General features: G+C 39.3%; 1 protein-coding gene across 1 annotated transcript in view; it reads left to right on the forward strand.

Annotated features, from left to right (window-relative positions):
- Window positions 1-8,274: 8,274 nt before the first annotated feature.
- Window positions 8,275-24,314, forward strand: part of SPOCK3 (SPARC (osteonectin), cwcv and kazal like domains proteoglycan 3) — a 245,831-nt gene continuing 229,791 nt past the window's right edge. The window contains exons 1-2 of the mRNA XM_068403290.1: window positions 8,275-8,324; window positions 8,546-8,719. Of these exons, the coding sequence (XP_068259391.1) occupies window positions 8,546-8,719 (174 nt within the window). The 5' untranslated portion in view covers window positions 8,275-8,324. The remainder of the gene's footprint in view (window positions 8,325-8,545; window positions 8,720-24,314) is intronic.

A 24,314-nucleotide genomic window follows, 5' to 3' on the forward strand; every position in this document is an offset into this window, starting at 1 on the left:
TGCACTAGAAACACTTGCTCGGGGAAGTTATATAGGTGGATTTACAAAATGATTCTTATAACTTATTTCAGACCTGAAAATCCATAATGAAATAAGGTCACCCGGCGACAATATACTTTTCACATCATAATGTCATCCACAGTACCTTTTGTTGAGCATAACTCAGATTGTACCTCTGTATTTCTGACCAATAAATCTGGGTTAACAGGAAACTTTCAGTGGGAAAAAGCAGCAGAAGTAGTTAATTCTCTTCGCTTGTCCTTATTTCTTATTTTTGCCTGAGGATGAAAAACATGTGTGGAAGACCTTCTTTGACCATTTACTTTGGAAAACAGAAACTCCAGGGAGTATGAATTAGAGACCTGCTGACCTACTCCTTAAACTTCTATGATAATTATAGAAAATGGTGAAGTAAACAGTTTTGCTCCTCTTGGGACCTGTAGGAACAAAATCACACAACTGAACATCATATAGCTTGTAGTATGTACACTCCTAATGGCAAAGTTCACTAAAGCCAAAAATATGAATTTCCAAAGCATGTCTTGAATGATAAATAACAGAATAGAAACAGGGGAATACAGTGGCAGTTGAGTCCGCTCTGCTGATAAGGGAACCTGAACTCACAGATATTCTTATCTTATTAATAAAAAAGAAATTTAAAGAAGTCAAAGCTCACAAAAGGGTACCTATGTCCTATTCAACTTCTGAATTGCTCCTATTGAGATTTTATGGTGTAAGATTGTTAAAACAGGTAACCATCCAACACACAAAGCTCTACTGGCTACTCAACATTTTTTTGGTGCTTAAATGGAGTCAAGTCTGAAAATCCAACCTCAGCTATGGAAGCTGAGTACTTCTGTATAAGGCACATAAAATAGCTAGAGGTGCCTAAACTAAGGACGTGTTTTTTCAGGGAGATTGTGAATAACACATTAAGGTATTAACAGGCATTGCTTTAACATGACTTCAGTTAAAGGGTCCATCCATCTTACGATGTTATGACTGTTTTGTTCACAGAATAGCTACTGCATAAAATGCTTGTTTCAAAAGGGTGTGTCTGGGACTAGGGCCCAGGGAGATGTTTGCCTTTTTCTGGAAGCTGTGTTGTGTGCCAGAAGAAACCTCCTGGGTAGGAAAAGATTCTGATTTTTTACAGAACTACTGAGAAGAGTCAGATGAGAAGACTTTTCAGTTTATAATGAATAAACTGCATCTAAAAGATTTGACATGCAGACATAGAAGATTGTCCTTGGCATCAAGACAGTGCATATTATTGTGTTCTAAATTTTAACAGACAGCTTAAATTGTTCACTGGATATGAAGAGAGTTTTGAACTTTTGAACATCAAGAAATACAAAATTTCATTGCATGCTTTCCTAGAGATATAACCTTAACTTTGACAATGACAACAACTGAAAATATTCAGTAGTCAAAGTGAAAAATGAAGATTTCATACCTAGACAAGGTATTTTTCTTGAACAGGCTAGGTCAAACATGAGCTGCTGAGGCTGGTGTGGAAGTTCAAGTTCTGCAGCTTGTATTATGTGAAAAGCCAGATCCTCTGTGTTTGAAAGCTTTGGATGAAGAAGAACTCAAACTCCATGAAGTGCTCCTGTTTTTGAAGGCTTGAGTTCCAGGATTTACCTGTGTGAACTCCTATTGCATCTGCTGTGGTTGTCGGGGCTATTTAGAATGGCAGAAAGATTAGATGAGATGTCAGGCAGAGATGTCACACCAGCAAGATGTCTTCTTTTTCAGTTCTAAGCTTGTGAGGACTTTGCTCAGACCTGTCTTGAGATGGTCTTCTGCCCCTGATCTTGGACAAGTCCATTCATCAATACCTTATTTTGAAGGGTATATAAGCTGTCTATAAGCACAGATGGATGTGTGGTTAATGCCAGGCACCTGAGTTCCTATGCTCTCTGGATCTTTGTTTGTGGTTTCTGGCTTTTTGACAGTAGTTGTGTCAGCAGAGATCCACAGATGTTTAGCAACCTAATCATATTCATGAAGTATGAGAACTATGAGCACCTTGGAGCATTTGCCCCACAGGAAAAATGCTAAGGCTTAAATTCCAGTAAGTAGAAGAATAGGGAAAGTCGTAGAAGACCAAATATATTAAAACTTGAAGTCTAAGTAGAAGATGAAAATTTCAAAGTGGTTCACAAGTACACAAGTAGTAAAAGCCAAGGGGAAGCTGAGATGCAACTAACAAAAGACATCAAGGTTAATGAGAAATCATTATGAACATAGTATGTATTAGTATAAAGAGGGTAAAAGAAAGGGAAGTGCCCCATTGTGGAGGAAGAATGTAGTAAGCACAGAAATGGAAGAAACAATCATTTAAAATCTATGTACCAAACATCAATGGCATGTAGGTGGTTAGCTCAGCTATTGAAGCAATGACAAGAAAAAAGAAAGGGCTTAGATAAGACTTTATCTGTGACAACTCTAACAACTCCATTTTGTAATTTTTGTAAAAATGTGATTGTTTTAATCATCTTATGAACTCTGCCCCTGATTATTTACAAAATTGTTTGAAAGGATATCAGAATTGCAATTGCTTTTGAGAAACTGTAGGAAACAAGTGGGGTACCAGATGACTGTAGAAAAGCAGATTAAAAGGGTGGTTTAAAAAGGGGACCTTCAGAAGAGTGGGTTGAAAAAGGGTCAGAAAATGAAACTCCTGTTGTCCTACTCTCAATTTCTAGAAAATACAGGGACAAGCAATTCAGTACACTATTTCTAAGTGTCTAGAAGATACCAAAAAGATACATCCCAGTCAGCATGTATTTGACACAACAAATCATAAACAGAAATTATTTTGGCTTGATATGAAGTAATCCTTCTGCTCTCTTCAACGGTGGGAAGGCATAAGCAAAGTATTCTAGTGTTCTAGGCACTGATGATGAAAAAACAGGTAGCCCAATTTGAAAGATTCAACAGGATAATAGAGAAAGTGATCTCAAAACTATGGTATAAGATTAAAAGAATAGGGTAAAAATGTGGTAATAAACATGTCACAGGGAAGAAATACGGAATGGGGTTACAATAGTTTACAATATAAAAGAGTCTGCTGAACAGAGGAAGATAGTAATTTGTTCTTCCTGGTTTTGGTGAATAGGATTCACCATAAGGAATTATAAGTTTAAATTGCAACAAGAAAAACTTGTTTCAGGTGTTGCAAACCTCTTCTGAAGTTAAACTAGTAAAAGTCACCGACATAGATTAGTGTGGAGTTTCCATCACTGACAGGTGACTCTGTGGTCTAAAAATACATTTAGATTGACATCTGCCAGGAGTGACGAGGTATATCTGGTTTTGCTTGTGAGCAATGGGAAAGCTAGATGCTCCCTTGGGATTCCCTTCAGCATAATTTTAAAAAATTATTTTAACAGCAAAGGCTGCGTTATTATATTTGAATAAACTTAACTCCATGCTTTAGTGCCTTAAATGAACACATTCTTCATTTGCAGGAAGTGGGTAAAGCACTTTTGAGACACAGTGTTCAGGGCATAAATTTCTCTGTATTTCCTAGTAATTTCTCAGCATGTCCCTTCTCTTTCATCATTGACCTATATATACAAACTTTTCTTCCAATATATCCCTAGGTGCATCTATTCTATAATTCCAGCACCCTTTCATGTAACATATAGATGTATACACAAAATACATATTTACATGTATACTCCCTCTTTTTTCATCTTTCCATCCTTTTCCTTATGCAACATCCATATCATTTATGACAATCTTGTAACCTTATACAAGTATATTACCAGCTATGCCAACTTCTTTGCTATCTCCCTGTAGGCTCCATCAGCTAGTCAGAGGTAAAGCAACCTGAATAGTTATGATTTTAAAGTAGTAAGCTTTAACATTTGAAAAAATCTACATTACTGAAAAATTGGAAAATATGTCATATTTTGAAATTGAGAAGAAAGACATCTTTTTATTATTAACAGCAATGTTTCTTAACTGGACAATGATGAAAAGAGCTATTAGTCAGAGTTTTTAAACTCTCAGTTTAAAATAATGTACCTGTTACCATTAGTATTATTCTCTTATCACTACTGCAGTACTGGATTCCCTGTCACATCTTAAATCTGCTATTGTTAGGTACATCAGTATGTAACAATACAGATATATTTTCTGTGACAAATGTATGTACATTTAAAATATAGGAAAGAATAACTCTCTAGTACATAAATTTAATCTTTGAAGAGCAGTGAAATTATTAAGAAAAAAAAGAAAACTACTTAGTTTTGTATCTTCAAAATGCCATTCCAATCTAGTATCATTTTTTGTGTGCTTGAATAAATGGAATTACCAACTTGTGTAAAGTCCTTGATCAGAATGAGGCTCTTAAACCAATTATGTGGAGATCAGAGTGCTTAAAATTATAAGGAATACATTTAGAATTATTAAAGGCTTCAAATAGCTCAGTTCAGGCAAAATTACATATAATTGATCATTTAGTATGTGTTGTCAGTAGAAATTGCAGTCATAGGTGTGGAAGATCACTTTTTAGACAAATTGCAGTGAAACTTTTGTAAAACCCAATCCATACCAGAGCTCCCTTTTCTAAGGACTTTTACTGAACGCAAATCCCTGACACTTTTATTCCTCTTCTCTATGGAAAGATGCACCATAAGTTAAAAGTACTGAATAATATTATCTGGATGGAAATGTGAAATACAGATGAAGCAATACCAAAATAGATTACCTTGATTGCTAGGTAAGTGACACCACAAATTTGGGGATTGGGATGCTTTTAAAAATGTTTAAATAAGTGATTCTTTAAAAAAAAAAGAAATAAAAAATTAAAAAGATTCGTTAGCTTTATAGAGAAATTTCTTCTTTGCCAAAGGGCAAAGTGATTTGTAGGAAATTAACATTAAAACTGACAAATACAAACTGGATTGTCAGAGAATGTACAAGGGACTAACTCTATAACCTGCCCTGAGAATAACATGATTCTTTTATTGATTCTTATTTAGCCTCTGTGCAGTCCCTCTATCCCTTTGCTTTGAATTTTATGATTCACTTATTACAGAATATAATATCATTCTGGATAGGCAGTATTTTCAGAGTCAGGCACATAAATCTTAATCTGGCAATCATCCTCTGTATCTGTCAGACTGGTGACAAGATTCTCATTGATTTTAGTGATACAGGTTTAGCAACAAAATGGCATGTATTATGTAGTGTAAGATGCAAGTTAGCAGATTTAATTTATACGTTACTATCTGTCTGTAGTTACAGTTTATGACCAAACTCAAAACTTGCTAAGATCAGTCACAATCTCATATTCTCTTCTCTTTTTTGCATGAAGCGGCATTTTTATGCTTATCAGATCTGAGAATCTCTTGATGGACTTGGCTCTAGTTTAAAGTCTGAAAGTAACTCTCAATTTTTACCATGGAAAATACTTTCAGATACTACACTAGGAGTGTTGTGTTCTCTTAACATACTTAGCAAACTTGTGGTAGGTTAGCCTTGGCTAACAGCCAAACTTCCACCCAGCTGCTCGCAGGTAAGACAGGGTGAGAAAATAGGAAGAAGGGCAATGAGAAAGCTCATGGGTTAAGACAAAAGCAGGGATATTGCTTACTAATTACTGTCACAGACAAAACAGACTTGACTTGGAGAAGATTTATTTATTGCCAATTAAAATAAAAATGTGATTGCTAATTTGGGTAGTGGGAAACAGGAAGACACATGTTAAAACAACACCTTTTCTCCCCCTTTTCCCAGGCTCAACTTCATTCCAGACTCCTCTCCCTGACCAGCACAGGGGGAATTGAAAGGGGGTACAGTTAGTATGTAAAGGTTTCTCTTCACTGCTCCTTCCTTCTCATGCTTCTCCTCTGCTCTGGCATGGCTTCTCCATGGGCTGCAGTCCTTCAGGAAAAGGACTTGGTGTGGGAGCTTTCAGAAAAAGCTCCGGTTTGGGCTTGACACAGTTCCTTTGGGTATATCAGTTTGCTCCGGCATGGGTCTTCCAGGGGCTGCAGTGCTCTGCCATGGAGCATCTCCACCTCCTCCTCCTCCTCTCTCTCTGACTTTGCTGTTCCCTCTTGTTTCTTACTCTTTTTGTTCCCACCTCCTCTCTCCACACAGCATTTTCTGCCCTTTCTTAGCTATGCTTTCACAGAGGCACCACCTGCTTTGCTGATGGGCTCAGCTGTGGCCTGCATTGCCTCTACTGTGGAGGTGGCAGGAACCCAACATGGGGCAGCCCCACACCTCTTCCCGCAGAGGCCACCCCTGCAGTCCCTGTCCCCCTCCTGCTACCAAAACCTTGTGACATGCAGCCAATACAAACCTAAAAAGCAGAGTGTTACTCAGGTCTAGGGAATAAAGCTAACATTACAGAATTAGATGAATTAGGTCAACAGGATGGCAGATGGAATTAAAAATTAAATATTGAGTCAGCCATGCTGGAAAGGTAATTGAACTATTTATGCACCTTGCTCATTTCTAAATTAAATTTAACTAATTCAGGAAAGAAACCAGATGTCACTGAAGACTGAGTTAACATATAGCTACAGTTTAAAAGACAATAAGCCAGAAGGAAGGGGAAGAGTGCATGATCCTTACAAAAGGGAGTGACTTGGGTGGCATTACAGTGCCAGCATGTACCTAAATCAGCATTCAGAGGCTATGTGAGAGCCTGTGGGTCTCCTTTCCCTGAAGGTAGAGGAAGTTTTTTCTTGAAATGAAATAACCCCATATGGTGCTACAGGCTGAGGGAAGAGCGGTTAGAAAGCGGCCTTGTGGAAAAGGACCTCGGGGTATTGGTGGACAGCCAGCTGAACATGAGCCAGCAGTGTGCCCAGGTGGCCAAGAAGGCCAACAGCATCCTGGCCTCTGTTAGGAATAGTGTAGCCAGCCGGTCTAGGGAAGTGATCGTCCCTCTGTACTCGGCACTGGTGAGGCTGCACCTTGAATACTGTGTCCAGTTCTGGGCCCCGCACTTCAAGAAAGATGTTGAGGTGTTGGAGCGAGTCCAGAGGAGGGCGACCAAGCTGGTGAAGGATATAGAGGGTCTGACCTATGAGGAAAGGCTGAGGGAGCTGGGGTTGTTTAGCCTGGAGAAGAGGAGGCTCAGAGGTGACCTTATTGCCGTCTACAACTACCTGAAGGGAGGTTGTAGTGAAGTGGGAGTCGGCCTCTTCTCCCAGGCAGCCAGTCATAGGACAAGAGGACATAGCCTCAAGCTTCGCCAGGGGAGGTTCAGATTGAACATTAGGAAGAATTTCTTCTCAGAAAGGGTTATTAGACATTGGAACGGGCTGCCCAGGGAGGTGGTGGAGTCACCATCTCTGGATGTGTTTAAGAAAAGACTGGACATGGCACTTAGTGCCATGGTCTATTTGCCATGGTGGTGTCAGGGCAATGGTCGGACTCGATGATCCCAGAGGTCTCTTCCAACCTGATTGATTCTGTGATTCTGTGAGGTGCTGGAGCGAGTCCAAAGAAGGGCAATGAAGCTGGTGAAGGCTCTCGAGAACAAGTCTTATGAGGAGTGGCTGAGGGAACTGGGGTTGTTTAGCCTGGAGAAAAGAAGGCTCAGGGGAGACTTTATCACTCTCTACAACTACCTGAAAGGGGGTTGTAGCGGGGTGGGAGGTGGCCTCTTCTCCCAGGCAACTAGTGACAGCACTAGAGGACGTAGCCTCAAGCTGCGCCAGGGGAGGTTCATGTTGGACATTAGGAAAAATTTCTTCACATAAAGGGTTATTAGGCATTGGAATGGGCTACCCGGGGAGGTGGTGGAGTCACCATCCCTGGCCTGGATGTGGCACTTCTTGCCATGGTCTAGTTGACACAGTGGTGTTAGGTCAAAGGTTGGACTCTATGATCCCGGAGGTCTCTTCCAGCCTAGTTGATTCTGTGAAATTACTGGGAGTTGTTAAAGATTGTATCCGCCTAAGGATTTTTTCATACTCAACGGGGGTACGAGGTGCCAGCACAGCTGTAGAAGAGTCCCAGAGGCTTCCACCCCCACCTGGAGGTGCCGCCCGGACAGCGCGGCTCCTGCGGCGCCCTCAGGGGCGCGACGAAGGTGGCCCGTGAGACCGGCGGGTCGCGCAGTCGTTCCCGGCGGCGAGCGGACCGCGGGGGAGGCAGGAGGGCAGAGGACCGTTAGTCCCGGCGCGGCGCCGCCGCGGGCGGTGCGCGCTGCGGAACGGGGGCGGGGCGAGGGGCGGAGCGCGCGGCGCGGCGCGGGGCGGGCGGTGGCAGACGGTGGCGCGTGCGGAGAGGGAGCGGGCTGCCTTTCTGGCCGCGGCGAGGAGCGCGGCTGCGGGGCTTGCAGCAAGGTGACGGGCCGGGCAGCCGCCGCTGCCTCCTCCTCCCCTCATCCCCCATTTTTTTTCCCCGAGCGCTCCCTTTCCCGCTGCCCCTTCCGCACCCCTTGCGTCTTTCGTGAGGGCGAGGGGGGCCCGCTGAGGGCGGTTGTCCGGGTCCCCAGCCGGTAGTGCCCGGCTGGGGTTCGGCTCCGGTGTGGGTAACCCCCCTCCTCGTGTCTCCTCTCGCCCAGATGCTCAAGGCAGCAGCGTTCGTGTGCGTGTGCGCAGCAGCCTGGTGCAGCTCAGCGCTGGCGGCGGCGGCCGGAGGCAGACCGGACAGCGGCAATTTTCTGGACGATAAACAATGGCTCACGACCATCTCCCAGTACGACAAGGAGGTTGGGCAGTGGAACAAATTCCGAGACGTAAGTTCGACCCTTCCACCCTGCCAGCCGGCAGCCGCGCCGAGCCCGCTTCCCCCGGCAGCCCCGCGGCTGGCGGGCTGGTTCCGTTCGCTGAGGGAATCCCTCGAGCAGCCTCAGCTTCTCCCCGAATTTTAATTTTTTATTTTAATTCCCGGCGGCGCCTCGGCAGGAGGAGGCAGGTCCCACCGGGCAGTTCCCGGTGTGCTGCCGCCGCTGAGCGGCGAGGACCGCCCGGCGTGCCCCGGGCCGTGCTGGGCGCCCTGCCGGCACCTCCGGGGCCCAGCTGGCCGGGCCGCGGGAGCCGCTTCCCGCCCTGCGGGTCGCCAGCCGTTCAAAGGTGGAGGGAGAGCTGCGTTTGTCTTTCCTCCTCCACGTTTCCCGCCCCGCAGCGGGAGCGGCGGCGGCTGCGGGAAGGGCTAAGGTGGGGGCGCCCCGCCGCCCTTGGGCCCCGCTCCCCGCCGAAGCGGGGGCTGGGGGGGCGGGCAGGGGGCTCGTCTCGTCGCTCGCCCCGCCGCCGCTCCACGAGTGCCGCCTGGGCAGAGCCCCGGGCCGCTGGTAGCGTGCGGCGGGCGGGACCGCCCGGTCTCACCTTGTCGCTGTCAGGAGTGCCGGGAGGGCGGTCTGGGGGAGCGGGGGCTGCGCGCACAGCCCGGGGGGGTGTGGGGGGGCTTTGTGGGGGGTGTTGGAGCGCGGATTGTGGCAGGGGAGTCCGCTAAGTAGGGCGGTAAGTTGTATAAATGGTGCGTCCGGAGTGGGTTGCACGGAGTACGTGAACAGCAGAGCCAGCCTGACCCGCATCTGCTCAGTTACGAAAGCTGCTGCTGTGAGGTGTCTCGTCCTCCGGAGCGCTTCGCCGTTGCGCTTAGTTCGCTCTGTTTGTTGTAAGTTTGAGTAAAACCCAGTCAAATTTCAAAAGTCTTTCACATTTCTTTCAATGAAGAACATTTTCCTTGATCTTCCAATATCCTGCATTCTTTGATGTCGCTTTAAAAAATCTTAATTCCAAGCATGCAAAATAATTTTCTATTTGGCTTTACCGTATTGCTTCCTGGATTTCTTTGATGTGGTGTAAAGTGTTGATTTGGTTTGCAACTTCAGAGTCAACAGGCTGCTTGTGCTACAGCTTGCCAGTGACTATGGTTTGCTATAGAAAACTGAAGTAAACGTCTCCAAGAAGCCTCTTTTATTTTTCTGAGAGCTGTAGTGTACTTGTGATGCATGCATTTTCTAGCTTTCTGTATATGTTGCATGTAGGATGCAGACTTGGCTATTTATGTTAAGTAACTAGGAAAGAAGAGCTACTGTTAGAGTTGTGGGAGAACTTATTTCCCCAATAGTTTCTATTAAACAGTGTAATTGTAGTGTTTGAGAACACTCAAATTAGTATTTGGATATTTTTGTTTGCTTTGAATATCTTAAAACCTCATCTTCTTGTGGAAAAAAAACCTGTTCAGTGTAGTGTACTTCGGGACCTGTGATTCTGGAAAAAAAAATGCAGTGCTGTATAAATGTTTTAAGATGAAAGGCTGCTAGAAAACTCCAAAACATGTACATCAGTTATGTTTTATAATTGGGCAAAGACATTTATGTAAGGACTACCCTGCAAGGCTGAAGAAGCTAAGTGCTCTCTAATGCCTGTCTCCTGGGTGCCCACTGACATATACTGTAATATTGGATATTAGCCAGATAATTTATTCTGTGACAAGTAGGTGTCCCCAGGGGTTTTAAGAGTGACTGCTTTGAGGAAGTACTGCATACTGATTCTTCTGAGGCAATTTACAAATATGCTGGCTTATTTATTTTTACACTGTTTAAGTTTTATGAGGCTGGTACTTCAGTGAGGAATATGCTTTTATTGGGCAGAATGCTTATATCCTATTGATTGGTACTTGATCTGGAATATTTATGGATGGTCCTTATACTTCACAAGGCTCTCACTTTAAAGCATGGATGGTTTTCAGTAATTTATAAGATTTAATTGTAAAAAAATTAAAAATTATGAGTTAATTTACCTGCACAAGAATTCATTAGAAAAATATCTTACTTGTAAGAAACACTGTTCAATTATCATCCTTAAATACAACATGGTGGAGAAGTTTTATTAACATCCTACAGTTTTATACAATTGGTAAATTTACTTGTATGACTGTTTGTTTTGAAATTGTGAGTAGCAGTTTAATTAGTGATTCAAATATTGCTTCCTGTTAAGGAACAGCACAACTGCATTTTAAACATATGTAGAGGTAACTGTCTTGCAGAGTTATAATCAAAATAAAGGTATGCAAGACCTGTGTCTTTAGTTCAGTTCTCTGTTCAGAAAGTAGGGTATTTTTTGTGGGCTTTAAATACGCTACAGATGGAAGGGTGAGATGGAATTCTGGTGCGAAAAGAAGTATTTAAAGGCTTAACTTAAGACTTAACTGACAGGACTGATTAATGTGGAAGATAATGACCCTGACTTCTGGCTCATTGGCTCAGTTTCTTAGAGTTTTAGATCACAGTGAGAAAGAACACAGTCATTCAGAAAGGGAACTCTTACAAAACCTAATAAACCAGCATATGATCTTTTATTTAAAAAAACCCCCAAACCAGAACAAACCCAAAACCCCCAAACCTACATCTCTTGACATCCTCTAAAATGTCAGATCTGTCAGCAAAGTTTTTTACTAACATGATAATATTAGCTAAGATCTTTTCAATACTTTGTACAGGAAAAACTGTAACTGACTCTTCAATTTGCTTGAAAGATTTTGATAATTCTGACAAATCTGTTGAAAATAATGGAATAGGTTTAGGCTAGAACTGTGCCTGAATGTGGAACAGTGGGAAGCTAGGTGCGTGTTAGAGGCTATCCGCTCACGTCTTTTTCTTGTGTAAAAATTGAGAGTGGGCTCTTTCTTCAATAGGAGACTTTCCATCTTAAAGATGGGGGGTGGGGGAAGTGTATTTTTCACGTGTGAAATATCAGCTCCCTCAGCTTGTGTGTGTGAGTCAAACATTTTGGGTTATATGCAAGAATATGTTTACTTTTTGCCTGTAGTAGCTGGGGAAGAAGAGTTTTTAACCCCGTCTCAGTGCTACTGCAGTCCAGTTGCCCGAGTAGCTGCAGCTCTTACATCTGTCACTGAGTCTCGGGGTTGATGTGTGTATTAAGGTTTTTCAAGTTGCTTGGTTAGGCTGCTTCAGCAGCCATGGTGTCATGATGCTAGGATGTCCTAGCCCATGTGTACGTATCCCCTATTTATTTCATGCTTGGGAACTGAGGTTCTTTAGTAGATCCTAAGTCAGGGGAATCTTCTTCATTTGTATTTTGTTATGTTTATAGTGCTTTGTGCTAATGGTCTTGTCTATGGTGGCTGCACCAGACATTTGATAAAAATGTATATATAAACCACAGTTTGTCTAAAGTGAAGATTATTCCTTTTAAAAAATGTGATTGGGTAATAGCATTACATTTATACTCTCCTACTTAGAATATCCTAAATCTTATGTATCAAATCTTCATTGCTCATAATGCTATAAATCTGCGGAGAAAAACAAAATATAGGAATAATTCTTTATTCTCTTTATGACCTGATTCCAAATGATGGTATTACTTTTAATCCTAGAACAAAACATAATGGCTTTGTCATTTATAATCACTTTGTCTTTTTATGTGGTCTCTACAGCCAGTCAGACAAAATTTCACACAACCGTAATTATCTGTTGTATTGCTATCTGAAAGCATTTCAGAAACTTTAATTTTCATTTCTGTAAAATTCCATGAAGCAGCATTCTTTAGAATAACTCGTTTTAGTCATTTATACTTGCAAATGGTGTCCTGTCCATTTGTGTTCATTAAAAGGACTGTAATAAATGTATTTTATATGGTAAATTTAACTTGCTACTTAGGGAGAATTATTTATGATCTAACTTACTTGTTAGTGATTTTTACTACTTCTTTTCAAAGAGATCATAATCTAAGCAGTTCCTGTATTTGCAAATTTAGGATGCATCAGGAACTTTGTAGTGAAAGGTACTGTAGTATATACATAAACTCTGCACAACTCAAATATGGCATAGTATTGTTATGAAATAATATGATCAGTTGATCAATGTCATCAGTTGCATCATACCACAGTGTTACTATCATCCTACCATGTTAATACAGTTATCAAAGGTAAAGAAGGTAGAACAAAATTTGAGTAACAGACCTTAAAAGCCTATCAGCTATGAAGGGGAAATTTGCACTGGAAATACTGCCTTTTACTCTGCTTCACTGTGAAGTGTTCTCACACCATCAAATGTGTTGCCTTCTAAAACATTTGGCAAGTTTGGGCAGCTCATGTTGGCCTCCCATATGAGTCTTTTGAAGACATTTAAAGAATATATTTTTTTCAGCATTAGTGAAATCTAAACCTTTTTGTCTGGAAAGGAGATGAGTCAAATACTAGGTCTCCATACCACAGAATCACAGAATCAACCAGGTTGGAAGAGACCTCAGGGATCATCGAGTCCAACCGTTGCCCTGACACCACCATGTCAACTAGACCATGGCACTAAGTGCCATGTCCAGTCTTTCCTTAAACACATCCAGAGATGGTGACTCCACCACCTCCCTGGGCAGCCCATTCCAATGTCTAATAACCCTTTCTGAAAAGAAATTCTTCCTAATGTCCAACCTGAACCTCCCCTGGCAAAGCTTGAGGCTATGTCCTCTTGTCCTATTGCTAGTTGCCTGGGAGAAGAGGCCAACTCCCACTTCACTACAACCTCCCTTCAGGTAGTTGTAGACTGCAATAAGGTCACCTCTGAGCCTCCTCTTCTCCAGGCTAAACAACCACCCCAGCTCCCTCAGCCGTTCCTAATTGGTAATTGGCAATTACCAATTCAATAATTGCCAGCATTCATTATTCTTTGGTCTGTTTGGAGCTTTAAGGCTTCTCAAAAACAAGCACCCACTCTGCCTCCCAGCTGAGCTCCCCACCAACTATATACGTGTTTCTTTACTGTTGTGAGCAGAACATCTCTGCCCAACTGTACATCCACACAACTGCATCTCTATAAAATTAAGGAAGCCAAAGGCTGATTTAAAAAGGATTCGTCACAAGTTTTTGCACTTTATTGTGTGATTGTGATCACCATGTGAATATTTGGAAGGTTTTCTTGTTTCCAGAGTGGAGTACTGTAACCTTATTTGAAGAGGAGAAGGACTTCTGTTCAACAAGTTTTTTGCATTGGGCCAGAATCCCTCCTGGTTTATAAAGGATCACGAATGTACTTTAGAGGAAGTCAGTATTTAGGATTGGATAGTGCAACACTCGTCAGTCTTTCCTCACTCATATTAACTCATTATGTGTGAAAACAGGTCCAGTAGGCTTATTTGTCCTGTACTGCTTATGGTTCAGGGTAAATAAAAGGTAGGGCAGCTGTTCTACTACATGCATATATTTTGATAGAAAGTTACAATTATGACATCAGGTAAAAATGGAATTGCAGAACAGGAAGGATGAACTTCTTCATTATGTTGTCCTAGGCATAAGTTAAAGCAAGAACTTGCCAATACGTTAAAGTTACTTTTTCAATTAGGGCATTGAGTCTGTTTTCCACATGCCAGTTTGTTAATTGAAACTTGTTATCAGGTATTCTAAAGTGGTATCAGTCTTTCTCGTTTTTTTTTCATGACTTATTTTATATGATGTTAGTTTTATTAATATGATGGAGGAAAAATTTTGAAACCTAGGAGATCTGACAAAGAATGAGTATTTTGTACCTATACCTATAATTACTACCTTTGAAATGAAACTAATAAAGTAAGACTTGACCACAGTTTTATAAACTGAAATAGAGGAAAATGGTAGGAATTTGCATTAATTTTAATTAATGAACTTTAAGAAGCTATTTAATTGTTCAGCACTTCTAAACTGAACATGGCAAATTATAATGGGAAGGAGTAATGGAAATCTTTAGAAAAAGGCTTCTGATTTTTGTATGTGCTTTTTAATTTGTTCTCAAGTATGGATTCCTTTTTTCTTTCACCTGATTGTTGCTGTTTGTTTCTAGTGACAAGTATTTTTTTGTCTGTAAAGGCAGAGTCTACTAATCTGAAACTATTGTTAACATTGAACTCTTAACTGACTCTTGGAAGGCATTAGTGTGGAAGCTCTTTATATAGCTAGTGTTTAGGAGTTAAGTAAACGGTAATGTGCTTTTCCTTAGATTGCCTTCATAATCTAATGTAAAGCTGATAACATTGTTTCATCTTATCTTTATCTCCTTTCTCCAAAGAATAATCTTTATTTTATTTGCTGTAGGTTGTTTAGTGGATATGGATACCCAGTCTTCTCTTGTCTTACCATTAAATCTTATTGGGATTGACTCTAGCCATCTGTGCTTATTACGGTGTAGTATAAATAGCTTTGTAATGCGCTGATAGGTGGTAACAGTAACAGAGACTGCACAGGCTGTCTTGGTTTCACAATCAGAAAGGAAAGATACCTGGAGCAAGAGATGTATCATAAGGGGAAGCTGAATGTAGAAAACAATGGAATATGAGCGGAATTAGAATATCTATGTTTTTAGACTATTACCATCAATTCTTTTTTTCCGTCTCCTTGTCTCTATTCATAATCATTGAAGCATTTGAAGTAACTAGCTGCAGAAAGGAGAAATAATAGCTTGGTTTAATGTGTCTGCAAGTCTTGGCCAGTTTTCAAGTGTAACCCTTTTAAATAGGCACTTAAGTTCAATAGTCGTGTGTTGTGTCTGTGTTGTCCTGTGTCATGTCCCCCCCCACCCCAAGATATGCTGAGTAAGATTAGGAAATCTTTGAACAGTTGGTTATTTTTTTGGTACCTAGCTTTAGAGCAACTCCTAAGTTTTCAAACATAGGGAAACTTTTATTCTAACCAAGGGATTTCTGTCTTTTTCCTATCAGTACATGGAAAGTACTTGTTAGTAAAATAGCTTCAGTTTTGCTTTGCGGCTATCTTTCTTATCACAGAATCACACAGAATGGTTGGGGTTGGAAGGGACCTCTGGAGATGATCTAGTCCAACCCCCTGCTAAAGCAGGTTCCCCTAGAGCACATTGTGCAGGATCGCGTCCAGGTGGGTTTTGAATATCTCCAGAGAAGGAGACTCCACAGCCTCCCTGGGCAGCCTGTTCCAGTGCTCTGTCACCCTCAAAATAGAGAAGTTTTTCCTCATCTTGTCCCGTGTTTCAGTTTGTGCCTGTTGCCCCTTGTCCTGTCACTGGGCACCACTGAGAAGAGTCTGGCCCCATCCTCTTGACACCCGCCCCTAAGGTATTTCTAAGTATTGATAAGATGCCCCCTCAGTCTTCCCTTCTCCAGTCTAAACAGACCCAGCTCTCTCAGCCTCTCCTTGTAAGAGAGTTGAGACATTTTTAAATCTAGACCTTTTGAAAAGTTGTGACCTTGATTTTGCAGTGGTGTTTTTCCTGTTGTGTATTTGTCTTAATCTGACATATTTGAACATATTAGTAGCCATAGATGAGCAGCTGCTTTTTCTTCATCTGGTATTAAGTCTCACTTTGACTATGCTCAATGCTAAAAATCTTCTTTGTTTACCTTAAAAACAAATATTATGGAGGCAATGGTAGTAAATGCTAATATACTATATTTTATTAAAAATTCTTGTAATTTTCATATTTCTTGAAGTTTAATTTCTGAAAGAGAGGAGTGTGTGGCTAGTAATATCAGTGTTCAAAGCTTCACTGGGCATTCTTTCCTAATATGTATGATCTTTAGTTATTTGTTAGATTTTTTTTATTTAATTATTTTTCACTTTTGCTTTCCCATCTTACCTCATTTCACACTGATAGATTACAGTAGCAAAAATTACTGTAGGAATTCATGATTTACCTAAGAAAAGTGGTGAAATGTAAAGTGGCAACCTCGGACAGGAAATTCTAACCCGTGACAAAGCTTTCACATTACAATGAGGATGTGATTTCACTGCTCTGTTATTATCTTCACAAATCACTGCTTTAAGAGAACACAATAAGAGTATGGGTTTAAAAGATGTAAATCATCCAAACTTTTTGGTATTTTGCCACTTCCAGAGAGTATTATCTTAATGTGTTTTTATTAAAGACTATCCAGTGCTTGACATTTTTCTGCAGAAAATTCTTATGAACTAGTTTATTTTCTCAAGTGATATGTGATCATTGGCTCAAAGACGACTGTCAGTTTGCAGCTTGTTCAGCATCTCTCTCAAAAAGTCTGCAAGTCATCAAATAATTTTATGTAGTGCACTTAACACTGGGGCTTGCATACAGCTGAGAACAAACTCCTTTGACATTTTGAGCTTGCATTGATGATTAAATTCATTCCAGTTAAATCTGTATAGCATAGCAATGAGAAGTACAGAACTTATTCCTCAGTATATGCTTCAGAGTATGGAAAATGACCTGTGTTTTCACAGCTGTTTATTGAAATAGAGGGAAGTTATTAATATGAAGACTGTGGGATATTTATTTAATGATGCATATATCTTTAAGGAATTGGTGGTGGTTGTGTTGGTGACTGAAACATCACTTTAGCAGAAACCAAAACAATGATTTTTATAAGCAGAATCAATTGGCTGGTATGTAAAGCAGCAATGCCAGGAATCCATTGTATCAAGTGCCCTTCCAGCTTTATGCAGAGTTAGTTAAGAGTAAGTTAACCAGTTTGGTTAGATTTAGGAAGTCCATGTGAAACTCTGCGAACTCTTTGTATTCGTAAAGTTTAGGGCCAAAATAGACCATTGGATTTGATAATATGCTTGCCTGTATATAGTGACTCATTAACTTTTATCCTGACAGATCGTATTAAACCCAAAAATTCTAGCTGGGCAAAAGCGTTTCAGGAGGCTGTACTGTGGGCCACTGGCACAGATTAAGATAAAGATTTGGTCTCTAAGGTGAGAGACCTATAATTGTGTTATACTGCAATGTGATGGAGTTAATTAGCTGTAATATTCCCAGCTGATCTAGGCAGCAAATGTATGCTGTTTTACAGCAGAATAAGGAAGAATACCATTTAAGTTCGTAGTAATCTGATCTGGGAGTGTTTCATTCTTTGGCCCAAATATGACAATGACTAGGACTGGTGCTTGATTAATCTTTCTTATACTAATTTGCAATTTAAAAGGAATTCTGTTCTTCCACCTTCATAACATTTTCTTGTGTGTATTGTCAGTAGTTGTGGCCAATTACTTTTACACAAACAATCACAAATGATGTTGGAATACAAGCTAATTCAAATCATAAGGAAGATGGAGAAATTACTTCCCAATTTCCATTAAGATATTCACCGAGATCTATATTCATTATCTTAATCCAGAGCGTAAATGTTTAAACATACTAAGGATTAGGTAGGCAGTCTTGTTTGCAACACCCAGGAACAAAAAAGCATGATGAACAGGAGGAGCTCAATAGGTTCATACGTTCTAAAGCCAGCAAAGGGCTATCAGATTGCTCAGTGTACTGCAAATAATGTGCAATATTTCTTATGTGAACTAAAGTACACTAAATACATGTGTTTTTCTAAATCTTAATAAATCTAGTGTTTCTCTCCTAAACTGTTAAGCTGTTTAATTTTTCTTCCATGTGCTTATTTTATTTTAAAGTTGAATGTATCTAACTTTGCTCAGGAATTCTTGGTAGACAGTTGCAAGGTCCTGTTTGGTGAACTCTCGTACTTGGGACATGAATAGACAGAATTTCTTTACACTAGTAAGAAAAAGACTCAGTTATGTTAGGAAAAGAGGCAATTGGTTCCATCTGTGATGTGATATTCATGGGCTCCTCAAAAGAAAATATCCTCTCAAAGAATGCAGGGATGTATGGCCAAAACTTCATTGGAGGAGTTACTGTAAGTACCACCCTAACAAAGTTAAGTGCAGCATGATGATGAATCATGGGGTTTCACTCTGAGATCTGTGGGTGTAGTCTCATAAAAATGAAGGAGTGATACGCAGAAGTAGACTTAACTATGTAGTTTTATACTACAGATTAAACTAATATAGACTTATAAAACCTCAAAACATTTCAGTGTTCTTCAGTAGGACTGAATGTGTACTTATAAACTGGACTCTACACAGCCTTAATCTTCGGGGACCTCTGTGCCTGGTATGGACAAAATCTACTGTACCTTTCTGTCTTTGCTTACTTTTTACATATGCTGAATGTTTACAAGTCCTCTTTTTTTTTTTTTTCTTTCCTGTGTAAAAATGATAAGTTTCTTAGGGCCTATGAAACTCTCACTTTTTTTCCTCCAAGTTTTCTAGATTGGGATTGTAGCATATTTCTGTAAGTTGTAGACGTGAGTAATGTTTTTCCCCAGAAGGTTTTAAAGTACTAATGTTGTGGAATATTTGATGTTGAGCACATTGAGAAGTTGAGCTCTTGTGTTTTTTATAATAAATATGATGCATGCCATGTGCATGTGTGAGTGCATGCACACACATGTGCACAGACTAACTGGTATCTCAGATCAGTAACAATTTAAAGAGATTTTACTCTATCCATCCCTTGCGCTGGGGAGCAAAATACCTCACAGAATATTAGAAGTATTTCATAGGTCCAACCTCATCGTGTCTGCATATCTTTTCTTACCATCGGATTTTGATATCCCATTGATTGCAGTTCATTTTTGGGTATATACAGAGAGCGGCATGGATCTAACAATGTTCGTAGTCTGCAGAATAAAATAATTCTGAATTCATATCTCAAATATGCAAGGCAGTTGTCTACAATAGTTTCAGTTTGGCTGGAAGAAATACCTAATTTCTTACATGCCTTTAAGTATCACATAAGAACAAGACAAGTATGACTACAGACGTCTAGAGGTTTTCAAGAAAATGTTTGTGTTGAACTCCAGTTTCCCCAAGAAAGGTAGGAGAAGGTATTAAAAGTATTTTAATAAAATTTGGGAAATGATTCCGTGAAGCAAAACTGAAGTTAGAATTTAACAGTGCTTATCTGGTTGTAAAATGTGATACTATCTTACATAGTTGACGTTTTTAAAAAATCTTTCTTGTCAAACTGATATTCCTTTAGTTTGAAAGTAAGGGAATCTTTAGAATTTTTTTATAAAAAGTTGGACTATGACTTTCCAGCCCAGTTGGAGTGTGGTTGGACTATTCAACAGCATGAATGTTAGGAAACTTTTTTTTAAAATGTTGCAAATTACTGTCAAACATTAATAATAACAAAAAGTTCAGCTTATTAATAATATTTGTATAATACTGCTTTTTCCACAGATATTTCTGCTTTTTAATGTTTATTCTAATGCAGATAAAGGTTAGTAATTTGCACATGCTTAATTCCCACATACACAGATCCTACTGTTGCTTGGTTTTATCAGAAAGAAAATTTTTTACTGAATAAATGTACTAGTTCAAGCTAAAATTTCTATAGCTGTAAAATTATACACATTATTTATACAACTGATCCAAAATATATCAATTTTCATCATTTACTTGTACTGCAATAAAACAAAATTAAGCTTGAAAAACCAAGTAGATGTATTTTCAGATTTGACAACTGAATTTTTCAGTTGCTTGACTTAGGTAGCTTTAGCCAAACAGCTTGCTCGTTAGACCAAAAAACCTGCCAAGAGTAATCAAGCATAGGGATGAAACAAAAGACATTGTGATTTACTGTTTTGTGCTTGGCATTTATCAAAAGAAGTGCTTAACTGAAGGAAAAAGAAGGAAAAAAGGAAAGAAAAAAAATCTTCATGATGCTGAATTAATTACTATCATAAAATTTGAAAAACCTCAGAGATGTGTAGTCAGCTACCCTGTAATGCCTGAATTGTAATAGGAATTCTTTCAAATAGTGTATTTTTAAGGAATTTTGTAGGAAGTGAAGTGTTTCTGCTGGAGTATTTTTTTTCCCCACCTTTATCAAACCTTCATTGTGGAGTTCACTGGGATAATGTTGTATTAGACTGGATCTCATTCAGATTATGTGGGGTCTTTCCTTGTCTAATCGAGGTCACTGAGAATATGTTCACTGATGTTTGTGAGAGGTGGAGTAAATCTTTAATTATGCGGGTCTACTTATTTTAAATCATTATTTGAACATTAAGTCTACAAAACAGACTTCTGAATATATTTTACATCTTTGAAAAATGGAAATAAAGCAAACTTGAACTGGAGGGCAAACTGAGTCATCCCTGCAATGATAATTTCTTCTCATTGGAAAATCCTATCTCGTGGTTTAAAGTAGAATACATATCAAGATTGTGTGTTGTTTTTTTTCCTTTTTTTTTTCTTTTTGCTTTATTATGTATAAGGGAATTCTTGGAGCACAATAAAAACACTGTTTCTTTGTTTCATTAAGCTACTGGATTTGATGGGGATTTTATTTCTCTTTTTAAATGAATTATTTTCCTGAATAAGTTGTTGTTTGTTTTTTATTCTACTCCCTCTGCCTCATTTGTGAGAAAACAATCTTTCAGTTTCACTGACCTGAATCAAAATACTTCATTTGGGTTAATTCATCTAAGAGAGTTTCTGTTTGTGTATTTATAGTCTGTCTGATTCATTTGCTGCATCGCTTCATGGAGTTGTAGGTAGGTGCCTCTGTGTTGCCTTACATACCAGGCTTCTGCAATGAATTGCATATTGTATAATGCGCACTGCTTTCCCCTCTAGCTGAATCCCATGTTGCACTGTGCAAAACAGTGCAGAGATTCAGTTAAATGGGAGGGTGGCAATTATTAAGTAGAAAAAAAGAAAATCAGACAAGCATAAAAAAGCTGTGCAGTGCATAGCAAGCCAATATTACTGAGGCAAGATTTTAATCCTGTATGAGGCCATTTATATAGATAATAATACTATGAAAAACTAAAGCTGAATAACCTATTTTGTGAGAGATATTAAAGCATCTGCTACACGGCTTAATTCTGTGGGAAATTGTGTTTATGGCAAAGCTAAGCATTGGGATGGATTTACCTAGTATTTGTTTTGTTTATCTGAAACTGGATTTTATTTTTTTTTTTTTTTTACCCCCCTGGGACCTGATGCTGGACTAGATTGATAATCTAGTATTAGTAATTCTTACATGTCCAAAGTAAGGTGCAAATCTGTAGGCAGTGCTTTATTTTGATTTGACAAGGGTATAGTGTTTCTTTTTGTGTCAGAAATCTCACGTAAGCAAACTTAAGTGTACCAAGAAACCAGGGAACTAGAGCAAATCAAAAACTGGTTTAAGTAAGCTATACCATAGTAAAATTCAAGTTAACTTTTTTGAAGTCTGTAGTTTATCCTCTGTTCTTATTATGGTATATCCTGCTTACTTCACTTGTCTTAAGAGTTCTGAAGTTCTGTTACACCTGTCTCAGCTTTATCTTCTTACAAGGTTACTGGGTCACCAGATGTTTCCAACATTTGTATTTTTCCTCATCTTTATTCAGAAATCTATTAAACTATTCATTGCCTCTGCCTAGGCAACAGAGATTGTGTTGTATCTGTTGAAATTTTTTCTCTAAAACCAAAACATTTTACATTACTTTCCTTTTATGAGGTTCACCAGAAAATTAGAAACAAGGGGACGACGAAATGAAAATCAAAATTGTGTTGCCATTGTGTCAACTATAAGGATTTGCAGCATGTACGTTCTTTGTACAGAGACTTCTTTGATACTGGTCATGCTGATAAATGTCTCTGTCAAGCCAGCCTTTACACCAGGTTCAAGTCCCTGGTTGTTCCCATAAACACTTCAGTGGCAGTGTCCTTGCTGAGAGGCTCCAGACAAGAACCAGTGATTTTATGGCTTATTTTAACAGGTGCAAAGTATTTTTATGTCTCTGGTATGAAGGAACTGGAAAAACAGGGCTGAAGAAAGAACCCCTTTCTCTTTCAGCCTGGATCTAGATAGTCAAGATCTCTTCTGTTTTAATCAGTTAAATGCATGAGACTATAAACTCAGAAACTGGAGGTCAACAGCACCAACTGTTGAACACTTTAGGGAGTAGTGTTAGTAAACACATGTAACTCCCTGCCCTCTTTGAACATAGATAAGTAGAAAGTTCCTCAGTATAGTTGCATTGCATCAGAAATAGAACTTCTCATCTAAAGTGACAAAACTTGAGTATCAATTCAGATCAGAATTCCAGACCTTATCACTTACACCACAAATTTGGAAAAATTTGTCATTCTGTTTGAGACTTAAACTTCAACTGAGAATTCAGAGTTGGAATATTTTTGTCCTTTCTGACAGTAGACTGTATGAACCTGTAAGTCTTCCTTCTTACCTCCTGCAAGTTTGAGATTCTCACAGAAGTATTTGAGTGAATGGTGTGCTTGTTTAAGTTAAATATCTGTTACAAAAATCTGTTTTATTTGCATGTGTATTCTGTGAAATTTGACTGTGACTCTTAGATAAAACTTTCTGCTTTTCAAAATAAAGTTACTGTTGTATTTTTGTGGTTTTCATTTAGGAGTTATGATGTGCCTAATTTCTATTACAAACTAGGGCAGTTTGGCAGGGAAAATGTCCTGAAGACAGTTTAGCTTGTTCACTGGGAAGAGGGTTTAAGAAACGATCCAGTTATATGTGATTAAGAGGAGGCTAAGGGCTTTACTCCAACGGCATAAAATTAGTTAAGGACCTGATGCTGTAATTTAGCTGTGCATTGCTGTTCTGAGTGATTTTTGGCTTGAGCTGTTAGGAGCAGGTAGTTGTAATGACTGGCTGGTATCTCTGCTGCCAAGTAGATTTCTAGGACAGGGGAGAACCCCAGAATCTTCAAATACTATGTATTAGCTTTCTAAGAAAAGTTTGAGAAAATATGTCAACATATTCAACAGAATACTCTAAACATTTTATTTGTTAAATATAAAATAGTATTACCCCACCCCAGTAACCTTTGGTTTCAAGTTAAAAATAGGTAAAACAAATACGAAAGATTTATTCCATGTTGTCCTTTGATTTACTGATTCTCTCCTAGTTTAATGTCCATATTCAATTTATGTTTTTTCCTCTCTGTTTGTTTCTTATACACAGCAATTAAATCAGCACTCTAGGGAGAAAGTTTAAGAATAATTTAGAGGGTTCTTAAAAAAAAAAATCACGGTTTTATAATCACATGAAAAGAACAGAGTACTGTTTCATGATTTCTAATTGTGAGAATATATTTATCCAAAGGCGTCTGGGTACCCAGAGTTTTTATCTCATTGATGTCTAGTTACCATAGCTAGACAGCCTACTATATGTGCTTATTTGGAGAAGTGGAATTTATCTGAATCTTTTTTTGTATCAGATTCCTAGTTTATTTCTATGAGTCCATCTTTTACTACACTAGAAAAATAACTTGCTTATTTCCTTAAAATCTCTTAGTAATGTGATGGAAATGAGACTGAGTGCCAAGTCTTAGTTTTCACAATGCTCATTAATGTTTGAACACAGATTGCATCCTTGACTGTGAAGGATGAGATGGTCTAGTAGACTGATCTGTTAATACAGCATTTAAACATCAAGATTCATTTTTAGTCCAGTGCCATTGATCACTATGATTGACATCAATCTTAGAGGAGTTCTGACACTGAGTTTCTAAGAGGAACCGAACTGACAGGGTAGTCATGCTTAGTTACTTGCA

This window comes from Nyctibius grandis, chromosome 6 (assembly GCF_013368605.1).
Source record: "Nyctibius grandis isolate bNycGra1 chromosome 6, bNycGra1.pri, whole genome shotgun sequence".
In the NCBI taxonomy this organism is placed as follows: Eukaryota; Metazoa; Chordata; class Aves; order Nyctibiiformes; family Nyctibiidae; genus Nyctibius; species Nyctibius grandis.